The 26,689-nt window shown below is 49.2% G+C and overlaps 1 protein-coding gene across 1 annotated transcript; it reads right to left on the bottom strand.

The window, feature by feature from the left end:
* Nucleotides 1–507: 507 nt before the first annotated feature.
* On the bottom strand, nt 508–25,705 carry EXTL3 (exostosin like glycosyltransferase 3; the record flags this gene model as incomplete). The annotated part of the gene is made up of 5 exons (XM_079550750.1): nt 508–717; nt 1,746–1,874; nt 2,685–2,829; nt 5,756–5,883; nt 23,558–25,705. 5 exons carry the CDS (start codon nt 25,703–25,705, stop codon nt 508–510), a joined length of 2,760 nt encoding a protein of 919 aa, XP_079406876.1.
* Between the last annotated feature and the right edge of the window lie 984 nt (nt 25,706–26,689).

Below are 26,689 nucleotides of genomic sequence, written 5' to 3'. Positions count from 1 at the left end.
GCTCCCGGATGGACGAAAGCTGGAGCCCTCAGTTGCGGCTGTGAGGCCGACGGTGTGTGAGAGGGGCAGGGAAGGGATGGGGCCGGCACGGTCAGCAGAGCTGCCTCGATGCTGGGAGAAACCTCTGCAGCCCAGCTCCTCCAAGCTGGCCTCGCTGTGGTGGGTCAAGAGGGGAAAACGGGGTGGGTAGGGAAAAAAAAAAAAGCCTCACGCGGCAAATCTAAAACACTTTCATTTTAAATAACAATAATTATAATTAAAAAGAATGGTCGCCCTCGGCCAGGAAAGGGGCAGATCCACTAGCCAGCGCACCATTCCTCAGTGTACGATCGCAGGGAGCATCCTGACAGAACCGCCAGGTCCCCGACGTCCCTCGTGCTCCGTGGGAGGAGACCGGAGTCCGTGGCAGGAGGCGTCAAGCATCGAAGCCCAGCTGAAGAGCCCCCCTCTGCCCCCCCCACCTCCAGATGGAGTTCGGAAGCCGGGGTGCCCTGCTCCCTCCTGCTTTCAGATGAATTTGAAGCATTTCGTCTTGTCATGGGGCAGGCGGGTCTTGAAGAGGACCGAGTCCACGCGGAACTGGGTGTAGAGCAGAGGCATGTACCCGTACACCTTGACAAAGAAATTGATGCACTTGTGCCGCTCGTGGAAGTGAGAGTCATCGTGTGAAAGCGCCTGGGGGCAGCCAGGGCAGCGGAAAGTCCAGCGGGAGGTCACCTGTGAAGGGAGGGACAGAGCCTTAGGGGGCACAGTGAGCGGCTCCTGCTGACTCTCATTGCTTGGGGTTTAAGAAGCTGTGTCAGAGGGAAAGACCTTAAAAATGAATTTGTTCCAGTGCTACAGAACATGTTTTTAAAATAGAAACTTGCCTCATGCTTTAGGCACACAGAGTGAGATGTTTTGAGGGGGCTCCAGCTTTCAGGAGCTGCCCGACAGGTATCCTATCCCCCCTCACTGTTCTGGATGTGGCCATCCCATTGCAGCGCCCTCTGATTTGGGTCAGATGCTCTCAGATTGGGCACTGAGCTCCACAACCTCCCCTTTACAGTGGTTCCAGATGGAAGAACACCATGCAGAAGAGCCCTCCTGTCACATTCATGGCCCAGGCCCATCTCCAAGGCAGCTGGCCTGTGACAGCGAGACATATGTGGGGCTGTAAGAGCACTCTGCCAGCAGCCATAAAAAGAAGACTGATCTGAAATTCATGCTCAGAATTGTGACAGTCATTTGTCACGACGGGGCAGAGAGACTTCAGCTGGGCCACAGTGTTTGCACCAACAGCCTTCCACACACCCGTGAGCCCAAATGCCTCCACAACGCTATACAAAAACAGCGAGGAAATAATTCCTACTTGTGCTGTACACCACCAAAGTAGGACATGTGGCTTTCAGGATTCAGCTGCCCTGCAGGGCCTCTGCTCACCCAGAAACCCTCTGCTGTAAGCCAGGGTGAGTCGAACCCCTCCTCATCCTGCTTGTCACAGTGGCTGCTTCTAAGAGCCGTGCTGAGCTTTCACACCTTTTTGAGCACACACTGCACCTCCTTGGGATGGAGGGGACACGTCAGCAGCTCCCAGCAGGTCACGCTCACACCGCAGCCGTTTGGAGAAGCACTGCAGTCAGAGCACGGTGACGGAGGGCAGCAGCTGCATTTCCCCAAGTCAAGCAGCCTCCAAGCCGCACTCCGCACGGCGCTGCACGTTTCAGACATCCATCAAATCATCCAAGCCCTGCCTGGTGCCTTACCTTGATGGGAGGTTTCCTTGTGAGGTGTGACACCAGGAAGTTCATGGCGATGTCCTCGCAGTTGATGTACTCATCCACCATGTCGCGGATGGCCTGCGGCATCACGTAGGAGTACAGGTAGGCGTAGTACTGGTGAGGAAAAAAAGTTCTAACAATGCTCAAGGGGCCGCAGGCAGCGAGTGCTGCCCCAGCCCCCTCAGCTCCTGCTGTCTTTGTTGCTGCACAGCACTTGTCCAGCAGCGGGTGGATAACCTTCCCACCTTGCTAAGACAGCTCAGGACAACCCCTGTAGGAAAACAGCCTGTTGGTTTTTAAGGCCCATTTGCCACCTATCGGTTCTCCCATAGACAGAACACGTGCCACAGAGCTGCATTCTGCACTGCTCCCTCCCAGCACAAACCACCCACAAGCTCTGCACACCAGGCAGCTACAGAAAACCATGACTTCCCCTGAAAGTGCAATTTGCAGTGCTTGGACTCTGTAAGATTAAAGGCACTACATCAACTCCCACACAAGAGCTCTGGGAGACTCAGCTGTAAATATGACACAGGGAATCTGAATCACACCTCCCATTCATAGACACATTAAGGTTGGAAAGACCACTAAGATCATCCAACCCAACCATCAGCCCATCCCTGTGACTGCAAACGAGGGAGCATCTGGGTGTTCCTAGCTTGCAGAATCTGTGTGTTGCCTGTGATGTGCCTCTGGGCACTGGATATGTTTGTTAGTGTTTCTGTTTGGAAGGAGCCGGGGAAAAGGAGCAGTGTGCTGCAGAGTTTCTTCTTTGAAAAGAAAAGCCCCACAACCACATGAACTCCAGTTAGTCTGGGAAGGAAGGGAAAGCACCAGGTTGACCATGGAAGAGCAACTGTGGACCTGATGATCCTTACGGCTTCCTTCCAAGTTGGGATATTCTGTGATTCTGCAATATCTCACCTTATGGAAGAAGGCAGCACCAGTGAGCACCATCGAGAGCTCACAAGAGTAGTTGGAGTTGTAGAGCCAGGACTGATGGGGGATGTCCCACGCATGGTAGCGCCCCGGGAAGCCGACGATGCGGTCCCTCGCCTCCCTCCAGACCCTGCAAACAGAAACACCGAGGTTTCCCATCAGACACCAACCTGGGCAGCACCTCTGGAGGCGAGCACAGCTCCAGCTGAGCCAGGAGCTCAGGGCAGGACTGTGCCCTCAATACCAACAGAGCAGCTCCCAAGGAAGGGCTGCACGTGATGGAAATGCGTGCATTTAAGCTTGGCGATGGCTGGTTGCTTGGACAAGAATTACAATCATTGTGAAAACGTGTAATTACTTTGCTTTAAAGTTCATTTATTTTATTTTTTTTTTACAAAAGCATGAAAACATCACATGAAAAGGTGCCTGTGTACATAGACTGCAGTGCAAGTTCGCCCACTGCCCCAGCACCATCACAAGGAGCAACCAAGTGACTCATGGATCCCTCCCTGATCTCATGGAGTTGTGCCATACTGTACTGCAGGAAGGGGCTAGATGTAGAAATCGTGGCTTTGACAGGAATACAGAATTTGTTGAGCTTATCTTGTTCTAAATGTTGAGTGTGAAGCAGAGCATCCTGTACTCAGCTCTGCCACACACAGCTGCGAGTGCAGAGCAGCACAGCTGGGTTTCTCATGTTGGTTCTCTTCCAGAGGCGCCTTTGAGTCGCTTTTTCTAACTAAAAGGGTTGTGCTGCAAGTTTAAAAGAAAACTGAGAATAGAGGCTGATAGCCCATCATTCATTTCTGAATTACACAGAGCATGGAAAGCTATGATCTCAGGTGAAAAGGCAGAGAAAGAGGCTGGGAAAGCCAGTGTGATGGAAACTGCTGCCAGCTTCACACAGCATGTGCAGGCACATCACTGCAAGACACATGCACCAGTGCTGCTCCTATTTCTTCTATACCCCAGAGCAGCCTGGGGTAATCCAGCCTCTTCCCAAGCTCCCTGGGACGTGGTATCTCCCAGCAGCTCTGTTTCTTCCTCCGTACAGCAAAGACAATCAAAGCTCCCTTTAGGAAAGCTGCAGAGATGCTCAAGATGGGGTCTCCATGACGGAAGGCACCAAGCTCCACTACCTGTCCCTACTTACAGACATGCAGTGGTTACCTGCCCACTTCCATCCCAACCTGCACCCAGCAGCCTCCCCAGCATCCTTCACCCCTACACACGCTCGCAGTTGTTGCACAGGGAATTAATTCTGGGGTTCACATGTGAGAGTGTGGGCTCACTTAACATTCTGCTCTCATCTGAAGCTCGCTCTCCTCCAGAGAAATCCCACAGGATAGCTGCAATGCTGTCAGGAGTGATTAAGAAAAACATCAGTGCTAAATGTCTAACCTGGGAACTAAATGCATCTTCCACATCGGGCTGATGGCTTCCTTCGGATGCACTGATCTGACCTCAGTGACTCAGTGGCTACGAGGAACGAGCCCCAGGTGGGAGCCTGGAAGGGTTTTCCCCTTTCCCCAGACACTCCATCAGGCAGCAGGTGCCCTTCTCCTATTTTCCTAGCACACATGGAGCTCCTGCTTCCTCCTCCCTAGGTTCTTTCCTGCTGAGCTTCACAAGCAATGGCTGCGGGGCAACTGTGGGCTGCTGACAAAACAAAGTTCCTGAGGGCTCTGGGCCTTCATTAGGCTACTTAACACAGCAAACAGCAAAGACTGGTTTGTTGTTACATCGTCAGTCAAATTAAGGAAACTCCAATACAACCTGGTAATGAAAACTGAGCAATTAACACTGCCCGCAGCTTCCCTGCCACCATCCTCCCAGCAAGCATTTGTGTGCTGAGGGATTCTATCAATCCAATATGACTGTTTTGAAAAGCTGCAGCAGAAGCCACTCACCCCCTTTCACTTCTCCCACATCCACATGAATGTGACATTTCTTTCCCAGCTCAGCAGCAAAACCCAGAGTTCCTCCAGCAGAGCATTTTGGTTGCACTCCTTGGTAAGGTTTGCTCCCAGCAAACAATCTCCATGCAAGGTGCTCCGGGCCTGATCAGTGCAGCCTCAGCCAGGCACTGCAGATGGGAAAAGGCAAATGGAGACCAAAGAGGTGCAGAAAATGGCCAAGTCCAGATAAAGAGCCCACAGTGGGGCAAGGAAGGGAGCCAGGAGTCCCAATGCCTGCTGTAATCACTTAACATAATCACTTAACACCACATTTCTCACCCTTCAGAGAGAGTGCTTTCCAGGCGTTTTGTGCCTTTCTGTCTTCCTCTGAAGCAAGAGCCAACCCATGTGGGAGGGAGAGGAGAGCTGCTGCCTGCCTCCACCCCCTGACAGCCGTCAGGAGCCCTTGGATTTGCAGTCAGCCCCACACCAGGCTGACAAGCTGCAGCCAAGCGAGGGTGAGCAGCAGCAGCCTGGGGAAACCTCCTATGGAACCACTTTCTTCCCTGGGCTCATCAACAGGGAGCTGTGTGCCAGGGCAAGGTTGAAGGAAAATGCAGGTGTTGGAGCAGAAGAGTAGGAACGAGAGCAACCAGCACTCTTTGTGCAACATCTCTTTTCTTCATGCTCTGGAGAGAGCGATGCTAAAACAGCTGTCACATCCCAGCACCACACAGATCTCAGAGGAGGGATGACAGCCCGCTGTGAGCACACGAGCAATGAATCCCTGCAGTGAATGTCGTGGCCTCACTGATGGCACACAAAGCACGGAGTGCGAAAGCCTTGCGTTCGTTTTCCAGTTTTCTTCCTCAACAGGCAAGGAAAGCACACACTGCCAACAGCACGAAGGGAACGCTGTCAGAATCGCAAAAGCCAAAGAGCTGAGGTTAAGACATGTGAGAATCAGGTTGCCCGGACAACCTGGAATCAGCCCACCTGCCTGCAACTCATTAACATGTAGTGAATTAAACAATTCATTAACACACGCTATTCCTGCACCGTGAAGCCACGGGAAGGGATGCGCTCACCCTTGGTCAGGCCCTCGTTTTAACCACGACGGCCACACTGCACAGAAAAGCTGCACCCTGTGCCACTCACCGGAACCCAAACATGATCTCGTCGTGGCGAAGGTGAGCGTCGTCGTCGATGGACAGGATGGCTTCTGTCTCGATCTCATCCCACGGCAGGAAGCGGTTGTTCAGGCTGTTCTTCTCTGTGCGGACAACCTACAGACAAACAACACTGCAGTCACGGCGTCTGTAAGGTGACAGGGAGATTTAGGGGCAGGCGACACGCTCCAGCTGCAGTCCTTTGGCCGTCGCATTCTGGCCGTTGCGTTTTGGCATTGCTTCGCAGCCCCTGTGACAGATAAACGGTTTCTAAGCAAAGGCACCGGCTCGCTCCAGCCTTCTACCTGCTGCCTGCCTCGCAGACCTGCCAGCAGCCACACACCAGGTACCAGCTGCAAGTGCTGCCTTTGTGACGTGGCTCTGCACAGCCATGCGACAGCCAGAGGGGAAACATGGCAGCCGCCAGCACAGCAGCCCTGGTAGCACTGCTCCAGCTCACTCCAAACAGAGCTGTTCCACCAAGTATCCCTGCTTTGTCCCTCGGATGTGAGCCATTTGCAGTATCTCCCTCTGAGCACATCTCAGCCCAGCTTCCCGCCCCGCTCGGTCCTGTTTCTCTGTCTCTCTGCTGAACAATCAACTCTTGCTTTAAAAATAAAGTCCAGCCCGGTGAAAAGAAACAGGCGTCACGGCAATAAAACGCCATTAAATAAGATTACATTTGATCACATAAAAAAGCTCGCACTGAAACCATTAAAAGCAGAAAATATTTGTATTGGGGATCTGCATGACAGCTGGTACCATTAAATTCCCATGTAAAGCCAGTGTTAGTGCTTTCATCTGTCAGTAGCTACTGGGGGACAAAAAAATGGAATGTTTGACAAGAATGCATTAAAATATCCCATGGAAGAGCCATCAAAAGCACGGATACTATTGTAGGGAGGTGACAAATTCCACAGCTCCGAACCACAGTGGATCAGGGTGGGAACGGCAATGAGGAGGCACATGGGAGAGCAATTTAGGAGAGGCAGGAATCCAAAATCCAGGAGGTCTGGAGCACTTTCATGCCTGCTGACATGGGCAGGGGTCCCTCCAGCAAACTGCAGCCCACATGCAGGCTTGGCCATCGCTCTGCAGCGTGGTGACAATGTGGGTCTCAGTCCTGCCCGGGTGTCACAGCACTGCTGGAAGCTCCTCCTGCTGAAGTCTGTGACCAACAATTCCTGAACGACCACTTTCATCATCCTTGCCCTCTAGTAGGTTTGGAAATGTAGTAAGGCCAGCACTGATGCACCATTTATCCTTCTGTTTAAGAGCACACAAGGCGCTGTGTCTGCTGTTACAATGAGATTTCCTCAACAAGCCTGATCTCACTGAAACCTGTGGGTGGCTGACTCATTAGGATTAGCAGAAGCTGGACCCAGTCCATTGCAAAGTGATTTAATGCTTTCCAGGCAAGGTTTTGCCCGCAGATCACACCCAGCCAGCCGAAGATACACGGACACAGAACTGGGGCTGGGCAGCACAGGAGTTTTGCCAGCAACACCTCCTGGATTCTGTGCCCAGGCCACCTTTGAGCTCTCTGTGAGCAGCCACAACCACAGGGCCAGACCTGCGCTCTGGCTGCCATTCACTCTCAAAGGAGAGGTAAAGATGCAAAGCTCAGCTGAGAAGTCCTACGACCTCTGTTTTTCACCCCAGACATTGCATCTTCTTGGGCTGCAAAGATCTGGACAGGAAGTAAAAGTGGCCCCAGCTGCCAGGGGTGCATTTCGGGAAGCTCTGCAGATCTGCACTACCAGCGCCTGCTTTGTGCTCTGCACAGAAAATAGGTGTGCTCCTGCTAAACAAGGTGCTGCCTTTCAACGGGGAGCATTTAAGATTAAAGCAGCTTGTAAACTGATGGATCCCAGGAAACACCTGGGAAACCTTATTGACTGATTTCTTGTTTTCCTGTAACTCGCTGACCATGATGCAAGTGAGAAAGTGAAGCAGATCCATCCTGAAACGTCTGAAGTTGGGACCCCAGAGGGGAGAGAAAGATCAGAGCATCAGCATGAAACTCTTCCCTAAAGAGACACAAGCTACAGAGAAGTCAAGTGCGTCCAGGACACGATGAGCACATTCAAATCATCACATTAGCACAAGCAGAAGTTAGAAGCAATGTAAAGCTAACGCCTTTGATGGCTTCTTTTCAGAGCACCTGTCCTGTCTTACAGCATTTTTAGGATGCAGCTGAGTGCCATCCAACTTCTATTCAGTTGTAAAGTCCTCCTCTCACCCCTGGGCAGCTGCTCCAGGGAAGCAGCTGGGGACCTGCAGGCAGGTAACTGAGAGATGATGATGATGATGATGATGATGAAGAAGATGCCTGAGACTCCAGGGATCTTCATCGTCCTCATCATCATCATCCTCCCTCCCATCCCCAGGCGCTCAGTGCAGAGCCTGCTGCTGCTCCCCAGGCAGAATTGGGATGCACAACCTGCACCTGAGCCACAGAAATAGGGGCATCACATCATTAGAAAGGAAATGTAATTCTTGAGAAAGACAGAAGTGAATCTGTCTTTAACTTCTTTAATGCAAGCAGCTGATCTTGTAGAAACAGCTTAGGGGCAATGGGGAGAGTCTTTGAATCAAGGACTTGAACCATTCGTATCTCCTCTCAAGGTTTTATATTTCAATGGGCCTCAGAAAACAGCAGATTCGTCAGGCATGAAATGGACTTTATGGACACAAATGCACTCTGTAGCTTACTAGGCTGGGTGAAAAAGGAAGGGTTATTACACCAGCCAAGTGTAAAGGATGTTCAACTCTCTCCTTCATACAGCATTAAGTGAGATTTAGCAATTTTTCCATGACTTTATCACAAAGTTAAGACGCAGCCGAGATGCAGGGATGCCATGCACCTCTACATGCACACAAGAGATGCTCTGATCTCCGGGATCTGCAGGCCACAGGAGGCACCTGCACATCCCATGTGAGCTCTGCTTATGGCTGAGAGAGAGCAGGGCTGGTCTCTTCTCACTGGTGACAGGTGACAGGACGAGGGGAATGGCCTCAAGTTGTGCCAGGGTAAGTTTAGGCTGGATATCAGGAAACACTTCTTTACAGAAAGGGTTGTGAAGCCCTGCAATGGGCTGCCCAGGGAGATGGTTGAGTCACCATCCCTGGATGTGTTTAAAATCTGTTTGGATGTGGTGCTCAGGGATGTGATTTAGCGGAGGCTTGCTAGAGTTAGGGTAGGGTAGGATGGTTAGGTCGTGGTTGGACTCAGTGATCCTTAAGGTCTTTTCTAACCTGAGCAGTTCTATGATTCTCTCATTCTGTACTTGTCTCTGGGAGATTCTCATCACAAGGCACACCATGAGCCTGCTCAGAGAACGAGGCACAGCTTTGAGATCAGACATCATGGCACCAGTTGGTCTGCAAATGCTTTATGAAGAACTACTGGTAGGTGGCTGGTGGGGTTGGTGGCTTTAAAGTTAAACCAAAAGGGCTTTCCAAGTCACCTCCATTAACCATCCTCTCTGCTGGCTCTCTTTGAAACAGGCCGAGCTCTCCATTTCTCACTCAGGGCTGTTTCTCCTGCCCCTCCATCATGTTAATGGCAGCTCCTGACACAAATCTTATTTCTAACAGCTGTGAGCTGAGTGAAAACCCAACAGAAGGTGCTCTGTTGGCAAAGCGTGATGTGTGCACTGCAGTGCTGTGCTCCTGCAAACAGATTCAGCAGTGACCTTTACCCAAGGGGTTTCTAATAGCCAGAAGGACACCAAATCCACTGGTGAGTTGAAAGACACAAAGGAATTTAGCAGAGAGCCACCTTGCCCTGTAGGCAACACGGGAGCTCCCTGATCAAACACACCACCAAAGCCAGGACCTGCATGCAAACCCCAGCCCCTCCAGACTCAAACCTGTCCCCATATTTTGGTTACTTTTGGCTTTTCCTTGGGAGTGTTTTGTTAAACCCCCTTTGCCACCAGCAAAATTACCACGTGCAGCACTGTACAAAAAGACTACCATCATCCTCAGCTCCAAGTTCTGAATCCCCTCAAAGTTTGTAAACTTTTAAAACAAACTGCAAGACATGAAACACTTCTCACTGTGTTGGAAATGTCTTCTCCTTTCAGCAAATCAAGGTGATTCAGTTCCACAAGTTTGCTTTGGCTCAAAGAGCACGAAACCCCAAAATTCAGTGCAAAGCTGTTCATTACACCCATTTGCTCTTGGTGTTGTTCACAGTCATGTTGGCCAAACAGATCTTAGAAACATTAGAATTAAAATAAAGCATAAATCGATGGCCTGCCCAGAAATAATGCCCTGACCAACAGCAAGATTTTGCATCGGTTTTATATGCAAATACAAACATGCAGTAAAATCAATATCTTCTAGCAATCTCTCTACTAGTGAGGCTTTATGTTTAAGCTTTAAATTAAGTGTCACATATAATTTGACAATGAAAACATGAAGAACGTTGATGGCGCTGGAGAAATTCCAACGGCTCGACAACTGGACTGATCTCTGGGCAAAGAGCAAACTCAGCACAGAACTGGGAAGCTCATTGCTCATGTCAGGCCTTCATCAGAAAAAAAAAGCCCACAGAAAAACAACTCACAAAAGAATGGCCTTAGGGGGGATGCAATAATTTGGGGAGACAAAGAAGAAGCTTGCAGAAAAAGGATTCTCTTCCTTATTCCCAAATCTGGGCCAATTCAACTGGGGAAAAATATCAACATAGCCAGAGGCAGGCTGAGGACACCACGAGCTCCCATGCGCTGCACGGTTGAAAATTATGGTGCTGAAGACACTGGATCCCAAAGCATCTCCCTCCTCTGCCCAAAGACTCGACCTCAATCTATACTTGGAAGGAAAACAGAGGCTGCCAGCACAGCCTCTGGGGACAATGCAGTACAGTGCTATCAATCCCTCTTTCTTGGCACCATCTCCTGCAGTTCCTAGTAGGACCCAGAGAAGCAAGTCACTGGTTTGCAGGAAGGAGGGCCCTAGCTCAACATCAGGCCCTCTGCCTTCCTGCTGCTCCAGGGGCCACAGCAAACCTCCACAAAGTGCACTTTATCTTGATGGTGCCATCTGGGGACACAGACCCAAGGACACAACTTTGAACACCTCCAGGGAATCACAGAATGACCACGGTTGGAAAAGACCTGCAAGCTCATCCAGTGCAACCACCCGCCGTAATTCCCCACCAACCAAGTCCCTCAGTACCACATCTAAATGATTCCTCAACTCCTCCATGGGTGGTGACTCCACCTCTCCCTGGACACGCAGGAGCCATAGGGAGTTGGCAAGGTCAGAACCTCACTGCAAAGAAAAAGGACCAAAGCATCTCCCAAGCTGTGGATAAGCAGTGCTGCTTGGTCCTGCTGGCTGACAAGGTAGGGGAAGCAATTAAAAATCAGTCACATTACGCCTGATAGAGAGTACTCTATCAGTGGACTTTGGGAGATCCAAACTCCAGCAGAGAGGGAACAACAAGCAGTAGCTGGAACCCCTCTGTCCTTACCTGAGATCATTCTGTAATCAGGACACGTATTTTCAGTTCATAAGTTGGACAAAATCCAGATAGCCCAGTAAAGCAACGTGTCCAGCTCAGTCCTTCAGACCTGCTGGCCACTGGATGGACCGAGTCACAAATTCTGAGTCAGAAGGTGATTTACAAAGCAGAAAGGGCTTCCTTATCATGGGTGTTGTGTGTGTGCAAGGATTTGTAACCACAAAAGCAGGATACATCTGAGCTATTTACCAGGGCTGGCTCCATCCCCTGCCCCTGATGCAGCCAACATGACAGATCAGACTGGCATTTGCTTCTCTGCATTTGCAAAGCTGAGCAATTTTTTGCGAGTGCAGCCATCACAACAGGTTTGCACTGACCAGCCACAGAAACCAAGAGGTTCGGGATGGCGGAGGGAGATACAGCATGCTGCAAATAGCCCTGGCTACAGCACAGAGCTCAGATCCACCTGACTGCCCTTACCAGGGACAGCCACGATGGTGCTTAGTGAAGACCATGCTCTGCCTCCTGAAGGCACAGCACCACACCTCCCTGCCTGCCAGCACTGTCCTCCCCGTGCAGAACCATCTCCTCCTTCTGAGCTCAACTCCCTCCATGAGAACACGCTCCTACTTTGCAGAGAACAGAAATTCATCTCATTTCTACTGGCCAGCATCCTGCTTTCCACAGCCAAAACCACTCTGAAAAGCCCAGATCTAAGCCTGAAGCTCAGCCAGCAATTCTTCACTTAATGAGAAAGAAATCCATGCTATGCTCTGCAAGTTATGCTCACTCCTGCGCACGGACAGGCTGTGGGGCACAGGCAGAGGATGGAATGCAAGTGTGCCATTCCTGTCACAAGGAAAGGCTTGAGGACATCCCCCAAAACTGTGGGTGCATCTGCCAGCCCCCAGCTGGTTGTAATTCCAGGGGAAACTGCAGCTTTGCAATGTGTAAATATGGTGTTAAAAGCACCTTCCAGCAACGCTGCCAAACACCCTAAGATCTCAGCAGCCTGGCATTTCGTAAAGAAATAGATGCTGTTGTGATTGCCTTTAGGATAACTGATGTTTAACGAACTTTGGGATGCAGTTTGCAACAGCTTCTCTCCAGTGCAGCAGAACAAAGCAGCTGCTCCTCCACACCGGCTCCCACTGACCTCCTGTGCATTCACCTGCTCTGCTGCTCGATTCAGAGGCATTCACACCAGACACCAGCTCTGCAGAGATGCTCAGCAATGGGATTCTTCTTCAGTAGTCTTCATCTTTTTTTTTTCTTTTTCTTCCCTTTAATCTTCTCTTGTAAAGATGGATTTCAAAGTGACCGTCATCCCCTTTCTCATGTATTAATTATTTTGCTGCTCCAGCCTCACTGCTTTCTTCTACACCCCGAAGCAGTCGCACTCCCTCTGTGCCCCACACCCAGCCAGGCTCCAGGCACCAATGCTCTGCTGCCTTTCCTTTGGAGTAGCTTTCAAAATTGGAATGAAAAGGATTTAGAGGCTATTTACAAACTCATCTCCAAAGGTACGAGAGCCTCACTGGAAGGGTACGGAGATGTGAAGCTCTCTGTCTCACTGTCACTTGTGATCAGGGCTTTCAGCTACCTCATAAGTATTCTCCCCTGGTTTCACCTTGCTTCTTTCTCAGCTTTCTGAAGCTCTGATCTGTATTCCGCATTAAGAACTGTGGGGCACAGGACAGCAAAGCTCCACACCTGACTGCCATGTAGGATTGCAGGTTGTAGGACTTGTAGGACTGCAGGTTAACAGATCGCTGCCCTGCGCTGAGATGAAGCCATGGGAGCAGGGAAGCACTGCCTCGCTGGGTTTCCAAACTGATCATCCCAAGTTTTTACACTTAAATCAACAATATCTGAAGGCGTGAAGTTCCCACATGCAGGTGAGTGGTTTCTTCATCAGCACTCTTCTAAGCAAGGCAAACATCAGCAACTTGCACTCGCTTGGAAAATCCTGTAATGATACAGTGCACCAAACCAAGCTGTGTTTCAATAAGCCAGCACCATCTATCTTTTCCTAATCTCACAGGGCAGCTGTGATCAACGGACATTTGATAACAACTCAAAGATCTCTGGGTGGAAATAAGTTATTAAGAGGATTTTCAAAGGTCAGCCCTATATAATGGGAATACTGCCCTTTCAGGCTCTGAGCAATGAAAATTCACAAAGCTCACCAAATGCCTGGCAGCACAGCACCAGTTAAGTGAAGAAACAACTGACTCCCAGACATTTTGGGGATCACAGGGACCCTGGCACTGATCTGTGCAGCACAGCGATGCATGAGGCAGGGGTGTTACCAGCAGTCAGAGCTGCTGCACACTGTTTGGACTCATTTGTTTCTAGAGCAGAAACACAAAATTTAGAGCAGAAGTGTTAGAACAGCCAGGAGAGAGACCACAGCAGCTACCCTGAACCAACCACTGGAACACTGAAATGCAGATGAAGAAGAAAAACCAACCAGCTCGCAAAGGAACCAACCGGGAAAGCCTGACCTGACTTTGGTAAGAGTATTCCATGCTCCAGCCCTGCACTCCCAGCTGCGTCACATCACAGGTGTGCCAGGAGATGTGCTGGGCCAGGTAAGAGTACAATCTCAGTATGGAAGAGCCATACCAGAGCCAAAGAAAAACACACAACAAGCCAAACTGAAAACTTCATAAGTATGGAAGTCCAGATCTCTCTCAGTTCCTCATTCTTAAGGAAACTCTGCTAGCTCGCTCACCTACTCCTGCACTCTTGGAACAGACACATTGCTAGTCCCTTGGCCTGCACTGAGAAGTTTGGCAGCAAATGGCTTGAGAGCTCAGGGCTGGGTTTGAGAGAGACTGTCACACTTCATCTGCAAGACCAGAGAGCTTGTGAAAAATCAGCATGGTGGGCTGGGAGCACCCTTGAGGGATCTTCTTCTTGCCAAGCCACAGCTGCCATGCAGCACCAGGTCACCAGCACTGAAGGGAAGGAAACACAAAAACAGCCATTGTAAGGATACAGAAATACACAACAGAGTCAGAGCGTCTCCAGTGGAAGAAGAAAGTGCTGGAAACCCAAAGGAGGATAACTGGAAATATCTTGTTTCTCTTCACCAAGTGAGGCAGCGCTTATCTTTCCACACTCTGCTCTTCAGCTGATAGCTCAGCTGCTTTAATTAACTTTCTTCAGTGCAAATCCTCAGTGTTGTGCAGATACTTCTTCAGCAGGTTCCTTCTCTTTCTATGAGCTATCTATCAAGCAGGATTTCCATTACAACTGTATATTTAAAAAAAAAAAAAAAAAAAAAAAAAAAGGCCCAGAAGACAAAGTGCAATTATTTTTTGATTTGGTAAAATCTGTATGTCTTGCCAGCTTGAATAAATGATGTTTAATGATGCCTGACAACGCCATTCAGCATTTAGAAGTGGATGTGTCCCATCCTTGAAGGCTTCTAATATAGACATTCACATCTGGGGCCTCAAAGTGAACATTATATCTCAATTAATGGAGGAAGGAATGTGGACACACTACTCACAACTTAGAGAGCAGTTATTAAAACGCTGGTATATGAACTTGGTATACAAGCAAAGCCACGATGCCATCAAGTTGCAGGTAGGTTATTTTTAGTGAGGGGAGGACAGAGGATGTATGAATGCTTATGTTGCTGGGAGCAAGGAGCATGAAGAGCGCTCAGTCACGCACCTCCACTTCTGGCTTCCAGGTATGCTGAGGATGAGAAGTTTTCTGTGGAGATTATAAAGTTGAGATCTCACTGAGAAAGATCTGACGGCTTGTGGATGAGATAAAGACAGCTTTCTGCCGGCAAGTGTCCTCAAATCCATTCCCCAGAGATGAGAGCTCTTCTGTATAATGCCAGAAGAAAAGAACCAGCAAATCCATACCGCGATTCCTTCATCAGCATTTTTATCTCTCATTTTTCTCTGGAATGAGCACAGATCACGGACAAAAGCAATTTCCATCAGCTCAAATATCATACAATCACAGAATGGCCTGGGTTGCAAAGGCCCACAGTGCTCATCCAGTTCCAACCCCCTGCTGTGTGCAGGTCACCAACCAGCAGCCCAGGCTGCCCAGAGCCACATCCAGCCTGGCCTTGAATGCCTGCAGGGATGGGGCATCCACAGCCTCCTTGGGCAACCTGTGCCAGTGCCTCACCACCCTCTGGGGGAAAAACTTCCTCCTCATATCCAACCTCAACCTCCCCTGTCTCAGTTTAAAACCATTCCCCCTTGTCCTATCACCATCCACCCTCACAAACAGCCGTTCCCCCTCCTGTTTCTACGCTCCCTTCAAGTGCTGGAAGGCCACAATGAGGTCTCCCTGGAGCCTTCTCTTCTCCAAGCTAAACAAGCCCAGTTCCTTCAACCTTTCCACACAGCAGAGCTGCTCCAGCCCTCTGCTCATCTCAGTGCCTCCTCTGGACCCGCTCCATGAGCTCCACGTCCTTCCTGTGCTGGTGGCCCCAGGCCTGGACGCAGTGCTGCAGATGGGGCCCCACAAGAGCTGAGTAGAGGGGGACGATCACCTCCTCTCCCTGCTGGCCACCCCTTTTTAATGCAGCCCAGAACACAGCTCGCCTTCTGGGCTGCAGGCACACACTGCTGGCTCATGTCCAGCTTCTCATCCACCAGCACCCCCCAGGTCCTTCTTCACAGGGCTGCTCTCAAGAAGACCTTCCTGCAGTTCATATAAATACCCATAAAATGTGAGAGAATAGAGTCAGGATATCACATATATATTTGATATTAATAATTTGAATTATATGAAATAATTTGAATTAATAATCACATATATATTTGTTTGACCACCCTGACGGTGGTCAAACAACGAGGAAAGGAAGTTTCAGCAGACAGGCCATCGCTGAGATAAATGCCGTCTCACTGATGCGGCAGGGCCAGCTGTCACCAACAGGATTCCAGCCCTGTGTTGGTTTCTGAAGGTTCCCCTCTTGCTCATCCGCAGGGCTGGATGCTCATTTTCCAGGTACACGCTGCTGTGCAGACAAGCAGAGGGTGGCAGCAGCACCATCCCTTCTTTCCTAAACTTCAATTAAAGCATGAAAGGAAATCAGGGGGAAACAAAGGCTTTCATCAAGAGGCTGTGAATGCATTACTTAGAAATAGATGGTTGGGGTAAATGCAGGCAACCATAACCACCAACAACCCACAGTAAGGAATTAAGGACCTCTTTGTGTTAGAAATTACAAAGTTCACATTAATTAGATATAATTAAAAACAATTCCTTTTTAAAATTCCCATAAATTCAACTTAATTATCACCGGAGTTTTGAAGCCACTGTACTTTGTCATCTGCATTCACAATAAGAGGAAAATGAGCATTCTTACAGTGTTATCTAGCTTACAGCTGCTACACTTGCAGAAAAATGCTTTTGTTTTGTTCCCTGTAAGGTCTCTTCCATAGTAAAAGATGGTACTGCAGACACTCCGAACTCAAGGCAGTCTGGGAAACCCAAAATTTAGATGTTCAACGTCAAACTTTTTTCACTGGGCTAACACAGATCTGTAGTGAAACAAGATACAGCGGTCAGGCAAATAAATTGCAGCCCCTGGTTCAGAACTCAGTTCCTCCATCACCTTTCTGCTTACTGAATGGTTTCACAAGATGGGCTTCTTCCTCCAGCACTGCTGGAAGGAGCCAGATGCTGCTTTCTGGGAGGTGACACCACAAGAGTATTCACAGCACAGAAAGGAGAGCCATCATGCTTCATCACTAACTACAGAGTTGGCTTGCAAGAAAACTGAAGAAAAAGCAACCATCAGACAGAGAAGGGAGAACAGCGTCAGATTTCTTGTGGGGAGAGGACTACAATGTCCAGAAGATGAACAGTACTGCAGCTGCTGTGCCTCTGCCAGCCCATGGTAAATTTGGGAATAAGGAACCATTTCCTGGGAATAAGGAACCATCTCCTGGTTGAAGGCTGGAACACCGTGGGGTTGGACTCTGAAGACGTTTACAAGCTTTCACGTGTAACAAGCATCTGATTACACACACATTCGTCTTCAGCAATTATTCCCTTCCTTAGTTTTCCTTCCTGATGCTCCACAGCAGCTCCTTTCTCCTGGTTACCGACCCCATTTGCTGCATCCTAAGCCAAGGGAATCCCAAGGCAGGCTGCTGTACCATTTTGTCTACGGAAATGCTCCTGGCACACGGGAGAACTAAGCACTGGGTTGAGGCAGTAGCAGTGGTGTACTGCAAGGCTGCCTAGTTAATATTCAGTGTGCAAATCCCCGAGAGGCCGGAGCTGCTTGTTACATTATCAGCACACAGTCACGCCTCGCTGCACCCCTGCTTCGGCCCCAGAGTGACAAGCATCTGGGTTTTAGCAGCACAGGTAAACTAAGCAGCCAATTTGTTGCTGGGATATGGTGAAAGTATAGAGAGAGACAGCGAACTCCTGGGGATGTGAAGGCTCACCGGGCTCCTCAGGCAGGCAGCAGGTGGTGCTACACGCCTGGCAGCAGCACCAACACAGCCAGCAAACACACAGCTGCCGTGCAAGTCCGCGCTTTGCAAGAGCCACAGCATGTCCCCAGTAGGAAGGGACCCACAGGGATCACTGAGTCCGAGCCCTGGCTCTGCACAGCACCACCCAAACCCTACGGCTGAGTGAGGTGTCCCAGTGTTCCCTGAGCTCCAGCACTGGGGCCGGGCTCACTGCCCTAGGAGCTGTACCATGCCCACTGCCCTCACTCCTCCTTGTGAGGCTGCCATTAGGAGCTGCAGGCTGCCACGAGGCCTCCCCTCAGTCTCTTCTGGGCCAAACAAAGCTGCTCCTCATCCATCTTGCCCTCTAGACACTTCACAGTACTTGCAGCCTTGTTGCAAAGCTCCAACAAAGCAAAAGGACATGGTAGCATTTCCCCCTGGCTCCTGATTCACTGGGGCAACTCAAGGGCCAGCACAACCCAACAGGTCTGCAAGGCATCAATGCTTTTGGATTTGAATTCTTCCCAAGATCATTCCTTCTTAAACAAGCTGCTAAATTGAATAAGCTTGCCCAGGCCGCCACCAAGCCAGCAGAAAAGGACATGACGCCACTGGGACAGGCTGCAGAGATCAAAGCTTGCTGCTTATTCTGCAACAAAACTCTAAGGAAAGGATTAGTCACTGCCGACAGCCACAGTAGCCGGCCTTGGCAGTGAACCCAGTCAAATTGCTCATAAATGCCTTCCAGCAAACACCTCCTAACCCTGAGGAAAAGGAGAAAGCGAGCAGCTGCAGGGCTTCTCCAGCCTTGACTCCATCGCTGAAGGACCACAGGAATGGGAGTCAGAGACTCAGGCTATGAGTTCTTACAACGCGAGCACAGGTTATGGATACACCACTGTGGGATGAATAAGCTTTAGACTATGGATTCGTTGGTGTTCCATGCACAATGCCAGCACCCCTCTGTGAAGGCTTCCAAAACAAAGTTTATCAAACATTGCCGGGACACAGGCAGAGCTGCTGCAGCACCTCAAAACAAAGTAAAACCACAACACACCTGGGTAACCCTGATCCAAAACGCCCTCCTGGCAACACTCCCAACTTCAGGTCAGTACCAAAACCTTGCCTAGCAGCTCATCTCACTCTTCTTCAAGTCTTCTGCCTCCAGCACACCCAATCTCCAGTGAAACCGGATGGTTCTGTAAGTTTGCATGCAGGTTAGTGATGGTCCCCAAGCTTTCAGGCGTTGCCACTTCTCCCATCTACGCATCCAAACCAACGGATATGAGAATGGGAATGTCAGCACTGAGCCAAGAGCAAAAAAGGATAAGACAAATAACAGGCAATGCAGCCTGAAAATGGCAGTGCGTGGCAGACGCACTACTGTAAATGATGCATGAAGCACTCATCCTCATGAAGTCTTTCATCTTCTGTCTTTTCTGGGGTTGCTCAGAGCCCTTTGGCAAGCAGGGATGTGTGTGGCTGCACTAAGCACTGCCCCCGGAGCCCAAAATCTCTCCCTTGGGCTGGGAAACTTAAAAATTAAGAGATCTTCTCATGAACTGAAGACAGAACATAAGTGCTAAGAATGCATCTTTGCTCAGTTTGAGAGACACACAGACCTGAAGATGGATGGAAGTGCACAGCTGGGGCCCAAATCTTCTTTGTTTGTTTGTTTAAAATTGAGATTAAAACCAAATTTAGGGTCCTTCTGAGCTGAGTCCTCTCTTTCCCAATCTCCTCCAGACACAATGAGAAACTCAAGGAGGTAAAGTGTGCATCGAAGAGGGAAGGGAGCTCTGATTGCTTCCCTGCCTCAGGCTGCAGTCCTGGGGGGCTTTTAGGCAAGTTTCTGAATGGGAAATGGAGAATTTAATTGCTGCATTGGAGGATCCGTGGCTATTTTGAGTGCAAGCTGCTGCAGAGTTTAATCACCTCGCTGTTTGGGGCTTTGTGTTTTCTCTGCTGAACACCTGCAGCACTGGTAGCCTTCTGAAATACATACTAAGTATGTTAAAATAAATTCCCTTCAAGTACCTCTGGCTGTCCAAACTCAACTCTTTGCTTTAGGGTTGTAGGATTAAAATGAGACCAGAAATAAGAATTCTGCCCCCTACCACAACCCATGTCCTGCTCAGAGCCACATGAAGACAGGCAGTGAGCTGCCTCCGGAGGATCTAAGAGCTGCTAAAACCATGTACTGGCTTCATTAAGCATCAGGACTGGGCAAACTGCTACACAGCAGTTCTGAAGAGGAAGCACATGCATATGCCCTGCAGCCAGCAAAACCAGCACATCAGCACCAGAGCAGAATGCAGCAAGGTCTGAATCTTCTTGGGTGCACCTTACTACCATTTGTGTGGGCTGGATGTGTGGTTTACTTGGTGTTTTGCTTCGTTTGCTTCCTCTCACTTTTATTCACATGGGTGAAAAAGCTGCCAGGGAATTGCACAGTAACAAGTGAGGTTCTGTTGTCATCACCTGGATGTCATTCAGAAACCCTGAATGTGGAGATGCTGAAAGAGGAGGCTGAAGTCTCCATCCCACGCCTGAACCATGTCTTCTCCTTCATGACTTGTTCTTTGTCCTGCTGCTGGAAATCCTTCTGAGATGAATGTGTGCACACCATCTCACTCAAACCCCAGTGCAGTCTTTCCACCCGTTCAGAGCAGAAATATAATGCAAGTCCCTTTTTCCCTCTTACCTCACTCCAGGAGCACAGCTCCCAGGCAAGGTGCACAACAGCATCTTCAGCACTGCCATCCCACTTAGCAGATGACATGGGCAGGCTTTCATTCCTTGAAAATATGTGCAGACATCTCAAGGGACAAGCAAACCACCAAGGTTACACAGCACGAGGTCACTGCAGTGTCACTGCTGCCAGGAGGGGCAAGCAAGGCTGAGATGTGGCTGTGGGCACGGCAGTGGTGATACTCTGCAGGTTCTTCTGTTTGCCTAAGTTCTCCCAATGAAGTGCTACAGATGCAAACACTTGCAGAAAGGAAGCTTTTAAACATGCACAAACAGAATACTCACTTGGAATCTTTGTGTTTTTCTGCTGCGGTGCTATTTAATGTGAGATAGGAACAACTTGCATAGCACAAAGGCACTTCAAATTCGAGGGCAATCTACCTACATCTGTTCCAAGGGCAACCTTGAATGACTACACACACATCTTTACATTAAATTATATTTGCACCCAGTCACTTCAAGCCCAGTACAGAGCCAGAATCTTTTAATCGCAGGATCCCATGCAGCTAAGGAATCTTACCCAGAAATTGATGTGGTCAGAAGAAAACTATACCTAAATAAAAGATAAAACTGAAGAGAACAGATATATTCTGTAGCCCTGATAATCTCATTTTTTACCCAGAGGGTGGTGAGGCACTGGCACAGGTTGCCCAAGGAGGCTGTGGATGCCCCATCCCTGCAGGCATTCAAGGCCAGGCTGGATGTGGCTCTGGGCAGCCTGGGCTGCTGGTTGGTGACCTGCACACAGCAGGGGGTTGGAACTGGATGAGCACTGTGGGCCTTTGCAACCCAGGCCATTCTATGGTTCTATGATTACCCATGAAAGTGTCAGAGATCAAACAGCCCCACTCATTGCTCTTGCCAGCCCAGCAAGGAAACCATATAATGGTGATTCTTTACACCCAAGCACAACCAAGTACTTTCAAGCATCAACCAAGCCTGCTGCTAGAGCCAAATGGTAACTTTGTGATTAAACTCAGAGCAATTCCTTGCACCCAGAAATCTCTAGTGCATAGTTGTTATACAAGAACAAAAGCATTGATTCAAGATCTGAGAGAACTGGATGTTTCCCCATCAAAAGACACTTTTTCCCTGCAACAAAATGAAAGCCATTTCAGCATCAGCAGCCTGGTCTATTGGAGGTGTCCCTGTGGCAGGGGTTGGGGCTGGGTGGGCTCTAAGCTCCCTGCCAATCCAAGCCACCCTATGATTCTATGATTCTACACCACCACACAGAAGAGTACTTACAGGCTCCTAGCATGATTTCTGCAGCCAGGAGGCAGATATACAGGTTAGTGAGATGGATGTCTGGAAACTGCAACGGGTTAAGGCTCTTATCAGGGACCCGGAAAACATGGCACTGGAGAAAAAACACACCTGTCATCAGAGCAATATTGCTCATTCTATAAAGACCTGACCGAAGCTTGCTGTGCTCCAGCCAAGTCCCAGAACTTGGCAACAAGCACACAGTTACCATCCAAAACCCCCAAATAGACATTTCTGGAGACATCTTCTTCTCTTGAGCCAAACGGTGCTGAACCATCCCAGGCTGCATACAAACCCCAGCACGCAGCCACTCCGTGTGTCTACGTCCCTGAAAATCAAGCGAGACACCAACACTATATTTGTACAAATGAGAGCAGAGGGGGAAAAAAAAAAAAGCATTAATGTCCATCACCAAAGATATTTTTCTTTCACTAATAACACCCATTAGCTCCTCCAAAGAGAACAATCCCTGTGCTTCGGCTCTGAAGGAACAGAGTTTTTAAGCAGGCACAACGGAAAGATTTTACAGAATTCAAGCATTCAACAGGACTAATGTGAAAGATTACTTTGCAATTATCCAAGTAATTTTCTCTCCTCATTGTCCCTGGACCATAAGGGTTTTTTAAATGCAAGCAGAAGGATTTATTCACCACAACAATAATAAAACAAAATATGAAATCAGTGAATCTCTTTGCATGAAGCATAAAGCTCACGTTGCTATTAAGTTTAGCAGCATCGTGTCACATAAAGCACACGCAGTTTGTGTACTTAAATACCATCTTCCCCTTTTATTTTTCCCTTTCCTAATTCCTAACACATTATCCTTCCATTTGTCCTCTAAACACGACTGGATTCAAACAACACAGCATTGCTTCTTATTAGAAGCTTTATGCTTGTGCTCTAAGAGTGCAGTTGGAGATTTACATATAACACTGACCAATAACAGTGCCGAGATAACAGAGGAGCCCTAAAATAAAGAAATTAATAGTAATTTGGGGAGAAGGAATTTCCTAAAAGTAACAGAGCCAATATGCAAGTGAATAGTTGGGCACCAGAAGGGACATCAGTCTTTGAAGCTCTTGCTTCTTCAGTGTGGCTGGGGAAGAAATCAGCCCACACACAGCCCAAACCCACTGCAGCCTCCAGAGCACAGACACTCACAGTCACACTGGCCTTGGCTTACATGTTCCCCCATCCCATGTAATACAAAGTGATAGATGTCTTTTGAGGCCCTTAACACCTGCACAGCACAGCTTCAGTTGGTCCCTCTCTTGTTTTCATGAAAGATTTATCAGGAAAAGCAGAGAAACAGTCCCTATTTAGCTATTTATAAGGTGCCACCTGTCCTCACCGTGTGACACTTCAACGCCTAAGCAAAGATTTTCAATAAAAAGGAACCCCTAGCTTTAAGCCCTGAGATTCCTATCAGGCTCCATACACTTATTGCTTCAAGAGCACCACATTCCCAGCACCTGCAAAGACCCCAGTTTTTTACCATTTAGACTCCTACCTATCAGCTTCTGAATTGCACAAGCAGAAGGCTGCAGACTGATTTCTCATGACAGCAGTTCATTTCACCTGAATTTCAAACCAGCATTTGGAGAAGACAAGCCAAAGCATTCTCATGCAAACACCTAAATGGGCCAGATGAGTCATGCCTTTCATCTCCCTCTATTTCGCCACAGATAAAGAGGCCAGATCAGGTACAGACATCTCCAAGGCTGCAAGATGAACGCTGTCCCGGATGACTAAGCTGCACTGACGCACTCCAGAGCTGCCACAGCCAGCTTGAATGCGCAAACCCCACCAGGAAGCGAGCCCATAATATCAATATCTTTCTTACCATGATTGGAACACCAATGTCTGGCCACAAGAGATCCTCAGAGGGAAGCTTGGGAGAGTTCCACACTACCACAACTTTATTTAAGTACGGGAGACCATTGAGCCTTTCTAGGGAGTTCATCAAAACTTCCTCCCGCTCGTAAGTTAGCATCACCACTGTGAACTGCTCCCGGGGGACGTTGCCACCCAAAGCAGCCTGGAACTCCTTCCCAGAGCCGCCTGCTCCTCCACCTATTGGTCGAAATCCAGTCCCAGACCCTAAAAACTTTGCTTCCGATGGCAAAACAGGGTCAAAGGGAGTATAGGGAAAGAGGTGAAAAGGCCCCGGAGCGGAATTCCAATTCCTGTAGATGTCCATTGCAGTGAGGGTGAAGTTGCGGAGATATTTGGGAGATGCATAGGGTGGTTCTGTTTCCACAGGCCCTAAGTCCAGGTCACCGTTGTCTGCCATGTTGGGGTCTGTACCAGCAGCTTTGCCAGATCGGTGGGGAATCTCCACTGCAGTTTCTTCTCGGATAGGAGCAGCCGGGATTTGGATTCGAGTCCTTATGATAGCTAAGACTGTGCTGAACACGTTATCAGAGGTGGAGAAGTAAGTCTCCCACAAGAAGCGGCCCTGCCTCCTCATGGCAAGCAGATCGTTGTCAGAAATGCTTCTCAGAAGAAAGTGCACTTCTGTGATACGTGGCTTTGGTATGATTAAGGCTGCCTCGTTCCACCGGATCACGTCGTTGTAGGGTAGCTGGACTTGCTCTCCAAGAACCACCGGGATGGCTCCGACTTCCAGAGCCTCAAACAGTCTCATGGCACACCCAGCGGAGATCACTAACCGGGTGTCCCCGGGGGTGATTATCAGTGCAAAAGTAGATAGCTTCAGTAGCTCTAGTCTGTCGTCCCTTTCTCCACACAGAGCCCACTCAGTGGGCAGACTCGCCTTAGGCTGGTTCTTACACGTGAACTCCACCAAAACAAAGTCCAGCTTGCTGTCCTGAACAGCCTTCAAGGTGGTGATAATGCGATCATCGTAGTCAGCCGGGGCGTTGCCTTCTATCTCCTCTTCAAAAGAGCGAACTTCTTGCAAGCTAGATCTGAGAGACTCGATCTTCTCCCCCTGGAAACTAAACAGGTATTTACGCTTGACTGGCACCTGGGGTGGGATCTCTAGGAAGTTAGGTTCAGACATAGCATGGACCAGAGGTGACACCACAATATCAAAGCCCGGTCGATACTGCACATCATAAAACGTAGACTGGGCAAGCATGGCACGCCCCGTGCTGATGTTGTAAAGAAAGTTCTGAGTTTCTGATTTCCTGGACAAATTGATGATGAGATGGTTATGTCCATCAGTCCTCCAATATGGCAAAGAGTGCAACTGTTGCTCTAGTTCAGTAGGTTTTGGCATTACGGGCTCTTGCATTTCCCCCACTAAAATTATATACACACAAGCAATATTTGCATTCTCAGTAACATAAACATTAGTTCTGACAGTCACCTCAAAGGCTTGTTTAATTAAAGGGTCTAAGGAACTACCAAAAGGGTAATCGTCACTGTTGTAGACATAGACTGGAAAGCCAGATGTCAGCGGGCATCGCGAGTAGTCAAAACAATTGTGCAGCCTGCAGTTCCGATTGGATTTTGGCAGGGGAAAGGTCGCATCGTCTTTGTCTGGCAGCAGCCGGATTGGCAAGGAGAGCTTTGGCTGGTTCTGAGCCATCAGTTCTTTGTAGGAATGCTCAGTCTGGCTGATGACATTCTTCAGCTGCAGCAGGTCCTGCTTGGCATTCTCGATGCTCTTTTTGCAAGCCTCAATCTTCAAGTTGAGCTTGGCAATCTCACTGTTGAGCTCTTGCCGCTTGGCCTCCAGCTGCAGCAGCTCCTCGCTGACCGACTCGCGGATGCGGCACAGGTCCTGCACGTGCTTCACCTCGCACAGCTCATTGCCAGTCCGAGGGCCAAAGATGCGCTTGCCGGCATCATCTGCGTCATCGATGGTCGTCAGGTAGTAGTGCCCGATAAGGGGAAAAAAGACTAGGATGACAAAGAGGATGAAACTCAGCCAGGTAAGCCGGATCCGACTGGACCACCTCAACAACCACGGCTGGCCTCCGTTCCCCACTCCCCCATTCCGCAACATCGTATATCCAGTCATGAGTTCAGCAGTCACCGCATGCCCAGTCACGTTGGATCAGTAGCCATAACCAAAAGAGTTTGTATAGCAAGTCTACAAAGAAACGTTACTGTGCCTGCTTAATGAGAAGCCAATAGAACGGGAATTTCATCTTGTTGTGACGATGGCTCTTCGGTTGGACTTGACCTTGCCCACGCTCTGCCCACCCGTGGTCTGCAGGTAACCTGCTGGAAGTGTCACAGCGTTCTCATGGCGACTCAAAGACTCCACCAGCAGAGGAGAAGCACGATGGGACCAAGGCAAACTCTACCGCTGCTCCCGACATCCTGCATTATCATCATCCAATGAATGTGCAGGGGCACCAGCCATTGAGGAGAACGAGCCAGAAGAGACTCGTACCAGCGCCAGGCTCATCGCTGCTGTGTGGCTGATGCTCTGCTGTTCCTACAAGAGAACAATCACATATTCAGACAGTGCAAACAAAATGACCCCGCAGCGACCTGAGACACTGCTAGTTTTTAAAACCAGCTGTTCTCTCTACAAAAGAGCAACCTCTGTGCATGTTTAGCACCTCTGGGGCTAACAGCAGTAAACCTGAGAAAGCGATGGGATTCATTAGATCCGGACACGTGGCCTTCTCTGAGCACTCTGTTTTTCATTAGGGTTGCACGCTTCAGTGGCCAGATCAGAAAATCACAGCCCCTGGATCTGGTTTCCTACTTTACCCACTGTCTTGCTGTGAAGTCTTAGAGAAGCTGCCTAACATCTGCAGGTCTCTGCCCCCTTCTGTACTAAGTGGGGATATCAATGTACCCCTGCTCTCTCTGCCCCCCTCTTAATGGCATGTTGAGATTCTGAGACACAGCAGAGCTGTAAATTCATGCTGCATAACTGAGCATAATCGCTCTTGTTCTGCTCTAATGACTAGAGCTGATAAGGAATTTTTAGACCAATTGTTTTCCTTTCCCTTCCTGCAGGAAAATTTTGATTCATTGCAACAGAAGT

Source organism: Tetrao urogallus, assembly GCF_951394365.1.
Source record: "Tetrao urogallus genome assembly, chromosome: 2".
NCBI lineage: Eukaryota > Metazoa > Chordata > Aves > Galliformes > Phasianidae > Tetrao > Tetrao urogallus.
The sequence above is the reverse complement of the archived record's forward strand: the minus strand, read 5'-3'. Positions and strand labels throughout refer to the sequence as shown.